Below are 17,722 nucleotides of genomic sequence, written 5' to 3'. Positions count from 1 at the left end.
TTGTAAAGTGTTATGATCAGCCCTCATGGGGTAAGAGATTAAGAAGGAAAAGTTATCTTACTATCTGACTTTATTCAGAAACATTGAGAGACACATTATTGAGTAATGTAAAGTACTCAATAACTCAATAAAGTATAAAGTACTCAATAAAGTAACAACAGATACAATGAGCAACAGCTTTGAACTGAGGCGAGTCTAGATCTTTACAGGAAGTCTATATATATATATATATATATATATATATATATATACCTATCTCATTTTTTAAAGAATATTCTAGATTTAAACACATATAAAGTAGTCAAAAGATAAATAGTCTTAGTTGCATGTTCCAAGGGACGCTTGTCAATATTAAAGCACTTAAACTCAATTTAGAAGTTCCTGTATATTTAGTTCCTGTATACACATTAAGTCTGGTGCAAGGTGGTGGGAGTACTTATATAGTATAGAATATTGTACATATACATTTAACTTTTGTCTTATACACAAATTCAGAAGATAAAATTGTTTTTAGAAATGGCATCAACAACAAACAAGATTAACACATCAATCACAAAGCCTAGAACAATGTATGGACAGTACAATTCATATATAAAGTTCCATGTTACATTATCTTATCCTCTCTCTCTCTCTAACTAAAATGGAATACATGTACAGTATATAGCAGAACATTTTGTACAGTATACAGCAGTACATTTTGAACATGAATTGAAGTGTTAATAACCTGTTAAGCCATTCACCATTGCCTTTAAGTCAGTTAAATATGCTTCACATGTGGCTGTTGGCCATTGTCCAGCCTGTCCCAGGACGATCGTAGGGGGCACTTCCTGCAGGAATGGTTGATCTCCAGGGTGCCATCTCAGCCCTTGTCCCTCTTTCCAGATATACCATAACATTCCCATCCGAAGCTGATTTTTCGTTCTGGGGGAAATGTACAGTAAACAAGTGGTCAACTCTTGCAAACTTTATTGAATAAATACCAAAAATGCACGACAGATAACCTGATTGAATACCAAACACGTTCAACACCGAAAACCTGATTGAATACCAAACATTCTCACATAGTTTTTGGCCACACTTGGTTTTCCCATTGTCTCCTTCCCATTAGTCCTGTTGCTCTCCTGCAGTTCCAGTTTCTCCGTGACTATATCCATCTTGGTCATGATAGCAGCTACTGAGTGTTCTAGTTGGAGAACCTGTCTGACCAACCTTTGATGGAGCAGAGGAAAAATAATTGCCATTAGAGTAGATGGTACACAATGAAAATTGTGTAATGCTGGACATGACTGGAATGGATGTGTGGTTTGATTTTGACTTCCTCTGATGCACTATAGATACAAAAGTATGTGGACACCCCTTCAAATTAGTGGATTTGGCTATTTCAGCCTCCTATTTGGCCCTGTCCGGGGGTATCTTCGGATGGGGCCACAGTGTCTCCTGACCGCTCCTGTCTCAGCCTCCAGTATTTATGCTGCAGTAGTTTGTGTCGCGGGGCTGGGGTCAGTTGGTTATACCTGGAGTACTTCTCCTGTCTTATCCAGTGTCCTGTGTGAATTTAAGTATGCTCTCTCTAATTCTCTCGTTCTCTCTTTCTTTCTCTCTCTCTGAGAACCTGAGCCCTAGGACCATACGTCAGGACTACCGGGCATGATGACTCCTTGCTGTCCCCAGTCCGCCTGGCCTTGCTGCTATTCCAGTTTCAACTGTTCTGTCTGCGGTTACGGAACCCCTACCTGTCCCAGACCTGCTGTTTTCAACTCTTAATGATCGGCTATGAAAAGCCAACTGAGATTTATTCCTGATTATTATTTGACCATGCTTGTCATTTATGAACATTTTGAAAATCTTGGCTCTCTCTAATTTTCTCCTTCTCTCTTTCTTTCTCTCGGAGGACCTGAGCCCTGGGACCATACGTCGGGACTGCCGGGCGTGGTGGCTCCTTGCTGTCCCCAGTCCGCCTGGCCTTGCTGCTGTTCCGGTTTCAGCTGTTCTGCCTGCGGTTATGGAACCGCCACCTGTCCCAGACCTGTTGTTTTTCAACTCTTAATGATCGGCTATGAAAAGCGAACTGAAAATTATTCATGATTATTATTTGACCATGCTTGTCACTTATGAAATTTTTTGAACATCTTGGCATAGTTCTGTTATAATCTCCACCCGGCACAGCCAGAAGAGGACTGGCCACCCCTCATAGCCTGGTTCCTCTCTAGGTTTCTTCCTAGGTTTTGGCCTTTCTAGGGAGTTTTTCCTAGCCACCGTGCTTCTACACCGCATTACTAGCTGTTTGGGGTTTTAGGCTGGGTTTCTGTACAGCACTTCGAGATATTAGCTGATGTACGAAGGGCTATATAAAATAAACTTGATTGATTGATTGATTCATGATGCACGTACGTAGATGTTCGGTTGGACATATTTTTTTTACAAAGTGTCCATCTTTGTAAATGGTATCAGCTTCCTGCGCTTAGTCTCTCTTGATAGCCTATCTGTTTTTGTTCTGGGAGCCGAGATCACCCTGCGTTATACTCAATGCAAATATTCAACACACCTCTGGAAGTCCTCCTGCTCCACCAGAGTGTTACTTGGCTTGCCATGCTCATCTATATCCACCGTCGATTTCTCCAGAGAGCCATTCCCATAGTTCTTTCCCAGGTTGTTGAGCTCGGCACTAAGAGCATCCTGAGGATAATGACATGGGGAAATACATGAAGGGATTTATTTTATCACATGAATAGCAGAGGGGTTAGGTTAAATTGCTCGTTTAGCCAAGTCCACTAACCCTCTTCTCCTCTAGCTCCCTCTTCATCCTTTCTTGCTCCTCTTGGTCTAGAATTTGGTTTCCATCATGGTCGAATTTGGAGAAAGCTTCCGATATCTCATGGTCGGCATGTCCCAACCTGTAGGGTTAAGACAAGGGAGGAGAGTAATAGACTAGGATCCAAATGCTATTCATTTATGTCTACGGATTTTTCTTCTGTCAGTGAGGATAGTCACCTACTCTTTGAGAGTTTCTCTAAAGTCTTTGAATTCTAGTTTGTTTGACCCAGATCGTAGTACTTCCTGAACATCGGATATCTTCTCCTTTTTCAATTTCAATTTCATAAATGTCTTCATGTAGCTCTGAAACACAAAAATGTATGCATGTTTTATTTTTTATTTTTTTGCATATGTTATATACACTGAGTATAGCGAACATTAGTAACATTATTGAGTTGCATCTCCCCCTTTGCCCTCAGAACAGCCTCAATTCGTCGGAGCATGGACTCTGCAAGATGTCAAAAGTGTTCCATGTTGACTGCAATGTTTTCCACATTTGTGTCAAGTTGGCTGGATGTCCTTTGGGTGGTGGACCATTCTTGATACACACGGGGAACCGTTTAGCGTTTAAAACCCTGCAGCGTTGCAGTTCTTGACACAAACGGGTGCACCTGGCACTACTACCATAACCCGTTCAAAGGCACTTACATTTGTTGTCTTGCCCATTCACCCTCTGAGTGGCACACATATACAATCCATGTCTCAACTGACTGAAGGCTTAAAAATCTTTCTTTAACCTGTCTCTTCACCTTCATCTACACTGATTGAAGTGGATTTAACATCAATAAGGGATCATAGCTTTCACCTGGATTCACCTGGCCAGTCTGTCATGGAGAGAGCAGGTGTTCTTAATGTTGTGTGTACTCAGTGTATATTTTATATTCTGATTTGTATCATATGCCATCTTCCATTGGTATAATATATATGTTTACCTGTTTGATGATGTCAGTAATCTGCAACTCATCCTTCTGGGATGACAGCTCTTCCTTGACCTCAGAATATGTGTCGTTGATGATGGCCAGAAACATGTTCTAGGGAAGAAAATCCATGAAAATAAGACGGCAAAGTGTAGTTCACACTTCGAAAATCTAGTAGAAAGTATTTTGTTCAGTTCAACTTACAAGCAGCACGAAGAAGACAAAGAATACATAGGTGACGAAATAGATTGGCCCCAGGACTCTGTTGGCACGTTCAATGGCATCATAATCAAAATCTCCAAGAATAATCCGGAACTGTGTAAAGCTACAGAGAAAAAGGAAACCAATTTGAGTAATTGATTAATACAGTTTTCAAAAATCTGGCCCATTGCTTGCGTGGATCTTGTATTGTTATTTATTTACAAGAATAAGAACTATTTTTGGTGTTCTCTTACATGCACTTGACGAAGGTGCTGAAGGATTTCACCTCCGTACCGAAGAGCAAGTAGCCAAGCTGAGCGTATGCAAAGAACACGATGAAGAACATAATGGCGAATCCCATGATGTCTTTGGCACAGCGGCCCAGAGTAGAAGACAGCTGAGTCATCGTCTTATTGAAACTGATGTACTTAAAAACCTAGAGGCAAGAAGAGAAGGAGTCAAACTTTGGGCACTGCCAACAATTAAACGAAATGCATTACAGTATTGATACATTCTGAGGAAGAAAGAAGTAATCTACCTTGATCCAAGCGAAGAACAAGTTCACTGCATTCATGTTGTTGTATTGTGTTTGCCAGAATGCAAGAAATTCAAAGTCTGCATAAATGTCAGGTTGTTCTAAGAGTTTACCAAGTAATTTGTCCACTTTAATGGTGCGAAAAACATTGAAGATGATTGCAACAATGGCAAGCTGTGGAAAAACAGATTTGTGTTAGGTTTAGGTTAGGTTTATCATAACTCATTAATCAGCATCAATCATCCTCCTCAACTATGTAGCTCACCAGCCACCACTGGTTGATATGCAACTGATGCGATTCTTGTATTACCGAGTACTCTAGATTGAGAGTGATGTTTCAGCCTGTCCTCTCACCAGTATGACAACCACATCCAGAGTGTTCCAGATACTGCTGAAGTAGGAGAACCCGTGGATTCGGAGCTCAAGAATCTCCTCCACAATGTAGTAGAGGATGAACAGGCAGAACACCATCTCACAGCCAATGATGAAGTAGTCCCAGTAGGTGATGTAACGAATCAGCTTCACCGTTCTAATCTGATATGAGGGTATCGCTCCACCAGTGGCCGGAAATTCAACCAATAAGCTGCAGAAAAGGAAATCACTTTTAATCACTGGTCATTTGTGAAAGAATACATGTATAATGTCCATATTAGGACATCCACAGAAGACATCCAAAGTCACCTGACTCAGTCCTAATATGGACACCATATACAGTGCCTATAGAAAGTCTACCCTCACTTTGGATTTGTTCACGTTTTATTGTGTTATAAAGTGGGTTTAAAATTGATTTAATTGTCTTTTTTTTTGTCAACGATCTACACAAAATACTCTGTATGTCACGTTCCTGACCTTGTTTTCCTTTTGTATAGTTGTGTTTAGTGGGTCAGGACGTGAGCTGGGTGGGCAGTCTGTGTTGTTTGTTCTATGTTAAGTGTCAGGTTTAATTGACCTTGTATGGCTCTCAATCAGAGGCAGGTGTTTTACGTTTTCCTCTGATTGAGAACCATACATAGGGAGGTTGTTTCACATTGTTTGTTGTGGGTGGTTGTCTTCCGTGTCTCTGTATGTTGCACCACACGGGACTGTTTCGGTTTGTTCGTTCGTTTATGTAGTCTGTTCCTGTTCGTGTGTTCTTCATAGTTTGTAAGTTCTCAAGTCAGGTCTGTCTACATCGTTTATTTGTTTTGTAGTCTGTTATAGTGTTTTCGTGTTTCGTTTTACTTTAATAAATATCATTATGTCGGAAAACTATCACGCTGCGTATTGGTCCTCAGATCCTTCTCGCCTCTCCTCGTCTGAGGAGGAGGACGAAGTAGACAATCATTACACTAATGTTAAAGTGGAAGAAAAATTGGATTTTCTTAAAACGATTAATGAAAAATGAAACACTAATATACCTTGAATAGATAAGTATTCACTACCCTGAGTCAACACGTTAGAAACACCTTTGGCAGCGATTACCGCTATGAGTCTTCTTGGGTAAGTCTCATAAGAGCTTTTCAAACCTGTATCTTTACACCTGTATCATGGCTAGACAGCAATTTTTATGTCTTGCCGTAGATTTTCAAGCAGATTTAAGTCAAAACGGTAACTTGGCTACTCAGGAACATTGGTAACCACCGCCAGTGTAGATTTGGCTTTATGTTGTAGGTTGTTGAAAGGTGCATTTGATATGGTATTTTATTAGGATATTTTATTCCTCTCCCAGTGTCTGGTGTCTGGTGTAAAGAAGACTGAAGCAGGTTTTCCTCTAGGATTTTGCCTGTGCTTAGCTCCATCACGTTTCTTTTCATCCTGAAAAACCTCCCAGTCTTTACCGATGTCAAGCATACCCATACCCATACCCATACCCATACCCATACAACCTTATTCTGAAATTGGTTAAATACATTTTTAAAATCCTCAGCAATCTACACACAATACCCCATAATGACAAAGTGAAAACAGGTTTTTAGACATTTTTGCAAATTTATAAAAAATTGAAATAACTTATTCACATAAGTATTCAGACCCTTTGCTATGAGACCTGAAATTGAGCTCAGGTGGATCCTGATCAATGTTTCCATTGATCATCCTTGAGTTGTTTCTATAACTTGATTGGAGTCCACCTGTGGTAAATTCAATTGATTGGACATGATTTGGAAAGGCACACACCTGTCTATGTAAGGTCCCACAGTTGACAATGCATGTCAGAGCAAAAACTAAGCTATGAGGTCGAACGAATTGTCCGTAGAGCTCCGAGACAGGATTGTGTCTCGGCACAGATCTGGGGAAGGGTATCAAAAATGTGTGCAGCATTGTAGGTCCCCAAGAACACAGTGGCCTCCAATATTCTTAAATGGAAGAAGTTTGGAACCACCCAAACTCTTGCTAGGGCTGGCCGCCCGGGGGAGAAAGGCCTTGATCACGGAGGTGATCAAGAACCCCGATGGTCACTCTGATGGAGCTCTAGAGTTCCTCTGTGGAGATGGGAGAACCTTCCAGAAGGACAACCATCTATGAAGCACTCCACCAATCAGGCCTTTATGGTAGCGTGGCCAGACAGATGCCACTCCTCAGTAAAAGGCACATGACAGCCCACTTGGAGGTTTCCAGAAGGCACCTAAAGACTTTCAGAAAAACAATGGTCTGATGAAACCAAGATTAAACTATTTTGACTGAATGCCAAGCGTCACGTCTGGAGGAAACCCGGCACCATCCCTACAGTGTGAAGCATGGTGGTGGCAGCATCATGCTGTGGAGATGTGTTTCAGCTGCAGGGACTGGGAGACTAGTCAGGATCGAGGCAAAGATGAACGGAGCAAAGTACAGAGAGATCCTTGATGAAAACCTGCTCCAGAGTGCTCAGGACCTCAGATTGGGATGAAGGTTCACCTTCCAACAGGACAACAACCCTAAGCAAACAGCCAAGACAATGCAGGAGTGGCTTCGGGACAAGTCTCTGAATGTCCTTCAGTGGCCCAGCCAGAGCCCGGATTTGGAGAGACCTCCCCATCCAACCTGACAGAGCTTGAGAGGATCTACAGAGAAGAATGGGAGAAACTACCCAAATACAGGTGTGCCAAGCTTGTAGTGTCATATCTAAGAAGACTCGATTCCGTAATCACTGCCAAAGGTGCTTATATACTTATATAAATAAGGTATTTCTGTTTTTAAAGTTTTTTAAATAAGCAAATATTTCTATAAACCTGTTTTTGCTTTGTCATTATGTGGTATTGTGTGTGGATTGATGAGAAAATATATATTTAATACATTTTTTAATAAGTCTGTAACGTAACAAAATGTGCAAAAAGTAAAGGTGTCTGAATACTTTCCAGTGTTTGGAATATTTTTATTCTGTATATTTGTATTCTTTTCACTCAGTCATTTAGGTCACTACAAGTCACTACAATGTTGTTGATCCATTCTCAGTTTTCTCCTATCCCAGCCATTGAACTCTGTAGCTGTTTTAATATCACCAATTTGCAAGCATTTCGCAACACCCGCAATGACATCTGCTAAACACATGTATGTGACCAATACAATTTGATTTGATTTGACCTCATGGTGACATCCCTGAGCAGTTTATGTGTTTGGGTGGTTTAATACATCGTCCACAGCATAAGTATTAATTGGACCATGCTTAAAGAGATATTCAATGTCTGATTTGTTATTGTTACCAATCACTGCCCTTCTTTATAAGGTTTTCAAAAATGTTCCTGGTCTTTACAGTTGAATGAATCTGGGCTTCAAATTCAGTACTTGACTGTGAGACCTTACATATGTTGTTTTTATGGGGGACAGAGGAAGGCGTAGTTCTAAAAAAATTATGTAAACCCCTATTATTTCACATAGAGTGAGTCATTATAACTTATGTGATTTGTTAAGCCAAATTTTACTTGAGTTTTGCCTAAACAAAGGGGGTGAATACTTATGCAATTACTATATTTAGTTCTTACATTTTTATTCATTTTCACTTTGACATTATGGAGTATTTTGTGTAGATCAATGACAAAAAAATACAATTAAATATATTTCCATTTATATTTTAGTCATTTAGCAGACACTCTTATCCAGTGCGACTTACATTAGTGAGTGGATACATTTTTGCACTTTGTAACACAACAAAATGTGAAAAAAGTTCAAGGAGAGTAGACTTTCTATAGGCAATATACATTAGAACTTGTGAGAGAGTTGTCGTGGAAAATTGCGAGATTATGTTATAGTGCTTGTAAGATTATATTATAATCTTTGTATTGCATTAGAATGGTTGTTTTATTCGACAGAATAGAATCTGTCGACTATTGTGTGTGTTTGTTCCACTGAGGATGGGCCTCTATGAGATGGCACTGACAGAGGAGATTTACGATGTCTTTGGCCAATAAAGCCTAAAGAGCATTCCAGATAGTGAGGTAATGTTTTTGTATTATGAAGTACCAGGAACGAGATTAGAACCTCGTCTTAGAGACCAAACTGAACGATAATTTATAGCTAATGCTATCTGGCTATGGGATACTCCTTTCTCAAGTAAAAGGCCCTTTGTGAAGAGTTCTGTGGTTTGTCATGTAAGTTGAGAGGGGTGTATCTTGGCTATAAAAGATCTTTGTATTTGACTGTAGGGACTCTCAGAATTCATTATAGACACTGAATTGATCTGAGTCAAAGAGCTATTGTAAAGCTATATTATTAAAGATGAAATGTAAGTATAACTGACTGGTGTGTGGTTTGTAACTCTCCTCATTTGATAATACAGGAAATTGCTACGACAGAGTCTACAGTGGCGTTACTGCGTGAAGTGGTCTGTTCTCCCTACCTGATGACACAGAACAGATTGATGTTAGCGTTGTAAGTGGAGAAGTCTATGAACACGGCCCTGGTGCCATGGTCCAACCACAGGTTGTTATTCATCTCCATCAGGATCTCAGCACTCTCCTCCTTGGTCCTGTTCAGGTCCTGGTAGTACCCTCCACCGCTGTACGTGGTCAGCAGCCCCCAGTGGGCCGAACCCTTTATCTCTTTCTCATTGTGGTATTGCCAGCTGCAGACATGGAGGAGAGAAGGCATTTTATCATAGGCCTTTCAGATCTACAGTCAATCTTTTCAAAGTTGTCTTAATGTCTATTTGATTGACACCCAAATTTGTCTGAAAAAAGAAACATACAAACACTTTGCCGTGAGAAAGCCAAAGAACCAAAAGGGTTCTTCGGCTGTCCCCATAGAATCTTTTTTGGTTTCAGGTGAAAAGGGTTCTACATGGAACCCAAAAGGGTTCTACCTTGAACCAAAAGTATTCCACCTGTAACCAAAAAGGGTTCTTCAAAGGGTTCTCCTATGGGGACAGCCGAAGAACCCTTTTAGGTTCTACATGGCACCTTTTTTCCAAAGAGTGTATGGTGCAATAGGAGTCAACTACAGCCATGTCAGGACAAACAAGCATTGAAAAGAACATTTGAACTCACGCAGTTCCGTTAACAAGGCCAAAGTCCACCTCATCCTCCTTATTTTCATTATAGACATCAAAGCATCCGGAGATCTCGTTGCGGAAGTCTTTGTGGACCTTACAGGAGTTGTTCATCACCTTGATCTGTCTCATCCTGGGCACCCCCAGCAGCATGTTCTCATAGTAGATGAAGGAGTGGTCCCCATTCTGTAGAGACTGGTCGTTGTACCATTTGGTCCAGTAGAGGCCATCCAGCATTGGGCCCTGGGCATACTGTTCAAATAGAGGTAGGTAGGCTACAGCATGAACAGGTCGAAGCGTTTACAATTTTGTTTTGTTTATAACAATGCATTAGTATTTCCTTTAATATTGTATTATTATTATCTTATGATATCTTGATGTCACTTATGGACTTGTGTCACATTTGTGCTATTAGTGATCAAAGTAATTTTATCGGTACAAGTTGATATCAGACAGTTCAACATTTCAGCAGGGTTAGAGCAGGGAGGGTACGTACCGTCCAGAAGTCTGCCATGCTGCTAATGGACTGAAACGTAACTCCGCTGCCACTGGGCGTAAGCACGAACAGGTCTGTCATGACTTTAGTGTAGTAGTAGGTATTGGAGCTGGTCATGCCATATGTCACTGAAAGACAACATATAGCGACATTGTTATATCCAGCCATTGATTCATAACGTCAGACTTTGCTCAGGGCTCAGTCGGACCATGTTGTCCTTTCAAAAGTCCAAGATAAGGAAAGTCTGTAACAGACACGCAGGCCTGAGCCTCTCATTCAAGATTTGTCATTTAGTGAAAATCACATCACAGAAGTCCAATCACGTCACAGAAGTCAAAGTGGCACCGATTAGAGCAGGTCATTTGTTGAAGAGATGGCACACTGGGGCGACGCAAATAGTCGTATCAAACAATGTAAATCCGCTGCAGACAAAGCAACAATGGCCTAAAGCCCTATGCTCTTATCAGTGAAAGGCAGGAGCACTCTGCCTGTGTTCCTTTCAGTCGTAATGTCCCGCTGGACAATGCCTTTCAGCCAGAAGGGAGGGGGAGGGTATTTTATAATAGGGCACTAAAGCAGATTGAAACAGCTGATGATAAATCAACACATTACACAGGTTTCAGTTTGCCAAAGCACAGTGATCGTTTAGATGCCGATCACACTCAGATAAGGCATACTTTCTGTCTGTTTTGCCTATTGTCAACCAGTCTGCATCGTTACTAGATCTACGTACAAGGCCCAGATCATACGTTTGCTTTGCTTACCCAAGACCTGGCCCACTCTGACACAACAAAAAAGGGCATGTCAGACCAAAACAGAGCATTTATATAGAAAATCATAAAAATGCCAAGTTAATCCCCGCAACAACGTTTATTGTTCCTGAATTGTACCAGAACACTTACTAAGAAACTCAAATAACACAATTACTGTTAGTCATAAAAAATGAATTATTGTATGAATTTCCGTTTTTAAGACACATGTACAGTAGCGGCAGACTTGAAATGATCATGTTACTATACAGTCATATCCTTACATTGAAATATGTATTCACTCAATATACATAGCCATGAACAAAAATAAACGTGTATTGTTGACATACTTACATAGACATATATCCACAAGGAACACCAAATAGACCAGTAATTCCCTCAGTGTAGTCCTAACAAACAGTTCCCGGTTGTCCGATGTATTCTCAGTCAGTGTAGTGCCCCACAGTCCTACATAAATGAAGAACATTTCAGAGAACTCTGAAATTATATACTAATTTAAGACAGTACACATGTCCTTCCATGACATACCAAGGAAGGGAACATTTCCTGCACAGCATTAGTCTGTACATAATTTCAACTTGATAACATTACCAGGTAAAATAATTTAAATGAAGCAAATACAAATACAACAACAACAAACTGTGGTGAACCAATTCCTACCTTTAAAAAATGAGCAGCATCCACCGCGTCTTTTCTCTGAACCTGTCTCCAGCGGCTTGACCTCGGTTGGGAAAGGGCTCGGCGTGGTCAGTTTGCACACGCTGTCGAAGGAGCCTTGGGGGTACAGGGGCTGGGGGTTGTAGACAGTGCTGATAGCCCGAGGTATGGGTGGAGGAGAGCCACAGTACCCCTGGTTCACCCAGGAACCCTTCCCCAGGCTGTCCAACTCACACTCCACCTGTCCACTGAGGTGGCTCTCTGACCGGTTGTTGAGGCGCTGCATTGGTGCCTGGTTGGGATCACCTGGCTCTCTACACTCCAATATGGGATAATATTGCCGTAGGTTCTCAAGCAAGATGATCGTGAGGCAAGACCAGTCTAGCAAGCTTGTTAACCATCAACTGTCGGGTGGGATCACTTTAAAGGGCCGATGACATAAGCATGGAAGAGGGAGGAGCTGGTGCTTTCTTGTACACAATAAACTGCCCAGTTTAACATTGAATACATGAGAGACAATGCTCATTCTTCTATTAAAAGGCAGCATATTATGCAGAGTTATTAGAAATGTGCACTTTTCTCATGTTCATTTTCTTCAGGAATAGGGGTGCTGAGAAAATGTTTGTGATGATTCGTTTGATGATGTTACTTCAAACTGACATTAAAAAAAATGGTAAAAGGAAAAAATGACATATTTTCCTTAGAAAATGTGAGAGTAATGCTGATATATCACTTTTCATGTTTGTTTGTGTGTAGCTCTCAAGTATTTCCATATGTAACGGATGTGAAATGGCTAGCTAGTTAGCGGGTACGCGCTAGTAGCATTTCAATCAGTTACGTCACTTGCTCTGAGACATTAAGTAGGGTTGCCCCTTGCTCTGCAAGGGCCGCGGCCTTTGTGGAGCGATGGGTAACGATGCTTCGTGGGCGACCGTTGTTGATGTGTGCAGAGGGTCCCTGGTTTGCGCCCGTGTCGGGGCGAGGGGACGACGTAAAGTTATACTGTTACACATATTCCAATAAGATGTTTTCCAAATGTCACAACCTGTTAACCACTCAGTCGATCGCAATGGCAACAAACTCCTGCTAAACAAATTAATTGACTACATGTCAATCACATGATCCATTGACAAGTGTTGAATGCTTGTGGCTGAATTCATCAGAATATAGCTGCTGCGGTGTGCCTCTGATCTCCTGCCCGACGACGTATAGTATAAAAGGCCCTGGTCACCTCATCAGCATATTGACAAGTGTTGAATGCTTGTGGCTGAATTCATCAGAATATAGCTGCTGCGGTGTGCCTCTGATCTCCTGCCCGACGACGTATAGTATAAAAGGCCCTGGTCACCTCATCAGCATATACATTTTTTTGGACCAACTGTCAAAAAGCGTATTAAGTTTGCAAACAATCCACAAAGCTTCTGAATTACCATGACCATCTGTGTAATTTACCTCATCCCACATGCACATACTCATTACAACTTAGTGTATGTTGAGGATGCGATACACTCGGGGATGGAATAATGAATCACATCATCTTTGCACTGGCTTGGTTCATTTGTAATGACAAGCTTCCTTGAAAAAAAAAAGTTTTAATGTCACATACACTGGATAAGTGCAGTGAACTGTGTTGTTTTACAGGGTCAACCATAGTAGTACGGCGCCCCTCGAGGAAATTAGGGTTAAAAGCCTTGCTCAAGGGCACATCTGGAGCAGCAAATAATGAATTGTTAATCAGATGAATTGATTAATTGAGTTTTAATGAAATTATTTTTGACAATGAATATAGACTAGACATAGCTACACTTATATGCATACCATCAAAGAGTGGGCCATCGACCCAAAAATGTAACAATGGACACAATTAAAATAAAATAAACACGTACACCCATCCTATGACATTTTCACATGCAAATCTATTGATTTCTATGATATATCTGTAGTGGTCAATGAATGTCATTCCATGAGAGGGAAACATGACTTTTCTAAACATAATCGTAAACTATACAAGTCTCGTCACAACGGAAACATAAACAATGGAATAATAGAGCCCACATTTTGGTGTATGGTAAACTGTTGTACTAATCTCAATCTCTAAGGATACGCTATATTTCAATAGTTGAAATTACTGGAAATATTACAGATTTTGGCTTTGGAGGGACAATCTGCAGTTCAATAACAAAGGGCTACATTCAATCCGGACCACCGCGTTATAGTGCGATTGAAATGTAGAGTTTTTTTTCCCAATTGAGCCGACATATGCAGCGTTTACCGTGAATGCAGTCCCCGCTAAGGGGGGATTTAAAACACTCTATAGCTCCGATCTTCCGCGGTCCGGAGGGATGGGGTCTCCACATTCAATAACATAGACAGAGCTATGTACTGTATGCAAGGACTGACCATCCATTATATCAAAATTATAGTATTATCCATGTTCCTTGGCTATAGAGTGTTTGTTTACAATGGCATTGTTTGATGTAAAACATGCTTATATTTTGGGTTCTGATAGGGTACAACATTTGAACTAAGCTCATGAGGCATTTGTAAGTTATATTCTTGAGGAATCAAGGGTTATATAGCATTATTTTACAAGTCAAAAAGCGGAAGTTGCAATCGCAGATTGGCCCCCTCAAAATTCAATAATTATCGGATTAAATGGCATATGAAGAGATTGGTGGTAGTAACAGATTCTGTGTTAGAGTCCAGCCATGGAGGTCCGTGCATCAGTGCCCCTGAACAGTGGAATTAGGCACAGCCATTGCCCAACAATAGAGTTTAACATCTCCTCATTGGTTGAGCCTTTGGCAGGATCTGGCACACAGGCTTCTATAATCAGATGCCGCTTGTACCACGATGGCAACATTTAAACATTTCTAACGATCACTTTCCATCCCTAAATCTTGGTATTCAAATGAATGCAGGTTTGTTGTGGTCATACGACTATTCTAGGCGTAACTCCGTACAGTTGTGTTAAAGTAATATGGGACTTTTTATTATTAGCGAATTATTACTGACCTGATTTATGTAATTTCTTGGGTGTGAGTCAGAGGTACAGTATAGGCCAACATCGCCATTATTCTGGTGCCAAAATATTGACAGAGCATTTGTGAAATAATAATCCCAATCCCTAGTGATCCTGATTCAACCATTCTGTTTAGCACTTTGTTCATTTCTGATAATAAAAGATTGGTTGATCAACGACATGACATGCATTCTTATTAATGATGACGATCGATCGATTAGATTTGTCTAATGTTCTTCACTCATTTAAAAAAAAAAAAAAAAAGCTCAACGACATCACTCTCACCTATTCTCTCACATTGTGGGCCCTAAAACGAGGCCCTTTTATTTGTTCATATGTTGGTCTACCATTGACGTAATCCAGTCTTATCTCAGGGCACAGGAGCTCCGGGACAAAAGGACGGCACACTGATCAGGGTGGTGCAGGACCAGACTGACCCGCCATCACTCTCACTTAGAACCTGACACATCAAAAGAAAATAAATGCTGTTCATGTTTAGGTCCCCTTTGCACCCCCTGTTGTCTGGGGATACAACATAGATGAGAAGGGGCAATTAAGATAGAAAGCGTTTAAATGGCATAAGTTAATGGTTGTTTTGGGTACAGGATGTACATTCACATTTAATTCCCAAAATATATGTTATGATTGGTTACCATAACAATCAATGTACCTCCTTATTAGATGATAGACAAATACTGTCTCAGTTAAAAGGAAATTGACCTTCACCTGAAAAGTGCTCTGCTTTGCTGTCTCCACTCAAGCCAAACAGGATGGTTGTTGGATGGGAACCATTGCTTGCTGACTTCGTCAAGGGTTCCATGAGACGATCAAATATGTGCAAATGTACAAAAGAACAAAACTTGACACAACTCAAAAGCAATTTCAATAAAAAAGCTAGCAACTTTTATTTCAGTAGAAAAACTATTATTAAACAAAGTATAGGTCATCGTTTAGAAAAACTGAAGAGCACAAAAAAACATGTAGAATTTCCAAAATGCCTACATTTCGTGGCTAGAGAACATTATGTTAACTAGACTCAATGACAAAAAGTTTTACATTTACAAAAATAGATTCAAAATGTATCTTACCAAAGTCTTAAAATGTCACTGTTTTTTTTTACACAATAACAATAGGGGCAAATAACTACACTTGTAATCCTATGATTCGCATTCACTATAAATTACACAAAATGATGTCAGGGTCTCATCTGGAAGATTTGATACAAATCAAATCAAATTTTATTTGTCACATGCTTCATTAAAAACAGGTGTAGACTAACAGTGAAATGTTTACTTATGGGCCCTTCCCAACAATACAGAGAGAGAGAGAGAAAATAGAGAAAGCCAAGATGTCTGTTTACCAGATGTCTGTTTGCAAAATCAATTGTAGTACAGCACACTGAAATGCAATACAAGCTGTCAATTGCTTTGTTCGGAACAATTTTAGACTAAACGTATGTCTTAATTTAATAATCATAAAATATAAACAAACGTCAATAAATAGATTTCTTATAAATTATAAATGAAAGCAATACAAAGCTATTTATTGACTCCTGGGTTGGAGAAACGCCTGCATCATAAAAACTAGTACAGATTGTCGTTCACCTCAAACAACATGACTAGTTTTTCAGTTTTCCATCCAGTCTATGTAGGAACTTGGAGGCCGTCGTACTGGTAGGGAAAGGACGAATGCATGTACTCGTGTTCATCTGGAGAGCTGTAGCTGATAGTACTGAAGCACTGATAGTTCTCTGGCTGCACACAGTCAAACTGCAGGTCCAGCCACTGTCTGTGGGGGGCTTTGCGCTTCTGGGCGTCCGTCAGGATCCGGCTGAGGGCCATGATGTAGCTGAGGGCCATCTGCAGAGTCTCGTACTTGGACAGTTGCTTATCCTGGCCCCACTGGGGGACCACTTTACGGAGACGGTCAAAGGCTGTGTTCAGCCCCTGCATCCTCTTCCTCTCACGGGCGTTGGCTGCCATCCTCCGCCGTGTGGAACCATCATGCTTCTCTGGAGATCCAGACTTGGAATCCAGACTCTCAGACTCGGATCCAGAGTCAGATCCAGTGCAACTGGGCTGGCGGGACACCATGGTTTTGATCACAATTCCACGATTCAGTTCACAAGATTTCTCCTGGTTCTGTCTACTGTATGTTACCAAAATCTCCCAAAATGTAGCGATGAGTCAACGAAGTCAAGTGGTGTGTTAACTAACCGCCAGACTGTTTTAAGATGTTCCTCTTGTAGCTGTCCAAAATGGCCTGGTGTTGTGGTAGCTGTCCAAAGTCCTTGTCTAATTACACTGTATATCGATAAAGCTGTATGTCAAATGAACAATTTGAAGTTGATCCAAATTGTTGGTCCTCTGCTAAGCCTAAACAGCAAAACAGCTTCTGTGTCTCTGGTCTTGGAGAGACTGAGGAACAAGCTTTTTATATGACTGAGGAGATGAACAGGTGGCAGCAGGTGGAGTCCCATCCCATCCCTCACACCCCCCATCTATCCCCAATATTGCTTTCACCCCCCCCCCCTCCCCAATATTGCCCTCCCCCCATCCTCAATACTGTTTGCTGGGATAGACACCAACGCAGACACACACACACACACACACACACACACACACACACACACACACACACACACACACACACACACACACACACACACACACACACACACACACACACACACACACACACACACACACACACACACACACACACACACACACACACACACACACACACACACACCCACTCACAAAAACGCAAACAAATCCTTAATGAAATTCCAATTAAGTCAGCCTGTTCTATCTGGTCATGGCTTCACTCTGAGCCGTCATGGCTTTACTAACAGCCATGTGTTGCAA

General features: G+C 40.9%; 2 protein-coding genes across 2 annotated transcripts; both read right to left on the bottom strand.

Moving 5' to 3' along the window:
- Positions 1-254: 254 nt before the first annotated feature.
- Positions 255-12,220, bottom strand: pkd2l1 (polycystic kidney disease 2-like 1). The gene is made up of 15 exons (XM_055901896.1): positions 11,834-12,220; positions 11,507-11,620; positions 10,404-10,531; positions 9,906-10,159; positions 9,260-9,484; positions 4,822-5,050; positions 4,471-4,641; positions 4,187-4,368; positions 3,936-4,056; positions 3,747-3,845; positions 2,996-3,117; positions 2,777-2,894; positions 2,546-2,676; positions 1,062-1,209; positions 255-921 (listed from the first exon to the last, which is right to left on the bottom strand). Exons 1-15 carry the CDS (start codon positions 12,114-12,116, stop codon positions 769-771), a joined length of 2,478 nt encoding a protein of 825 aa, XP_055757871.1. The 5' UTR covers positions 12,117-12,220; the 3' UTR covers positions 255-768.
- Positions 12,221-15,803: 3,583 nt separating this feature from the next.
- Positions 15,804-17,245, bottom strand: atoh7 (atonal bHLH transcription factor 7). The gene has a single exon (XM_055901720.1). It carries the CDS (start codon positions 16,943-16,945, stop codon positions 16,496-16,498), a length of 450 nt encoding a protein of 149 aa, XP_055757695.1. The 5' UTR covers positions 16,946-17,245; the 3' UTR covers positions 15,804-16,495.
- Between the last annotated feature and the right edge of the window lie 477 nt (positions 17,246-17,722).

This window comes from Salvelinus fontinalis, chromosome 37 (genome assembly GCF_029448725.1).
Source record: "Salvelinus fontinalis isolate EN_2023a chromosome 37, ASM2944872v1, whole genome shotgun sequence".
NCBI lineage: Eukaryota > Metazoa > Chordata > Actinopteri > Salmoniformes > Salmonidae > Salvelinus > Salvelinus fontinalis.
This window is presented reverse-complemented; position numbering and strand designations above follow the sequence as displayed.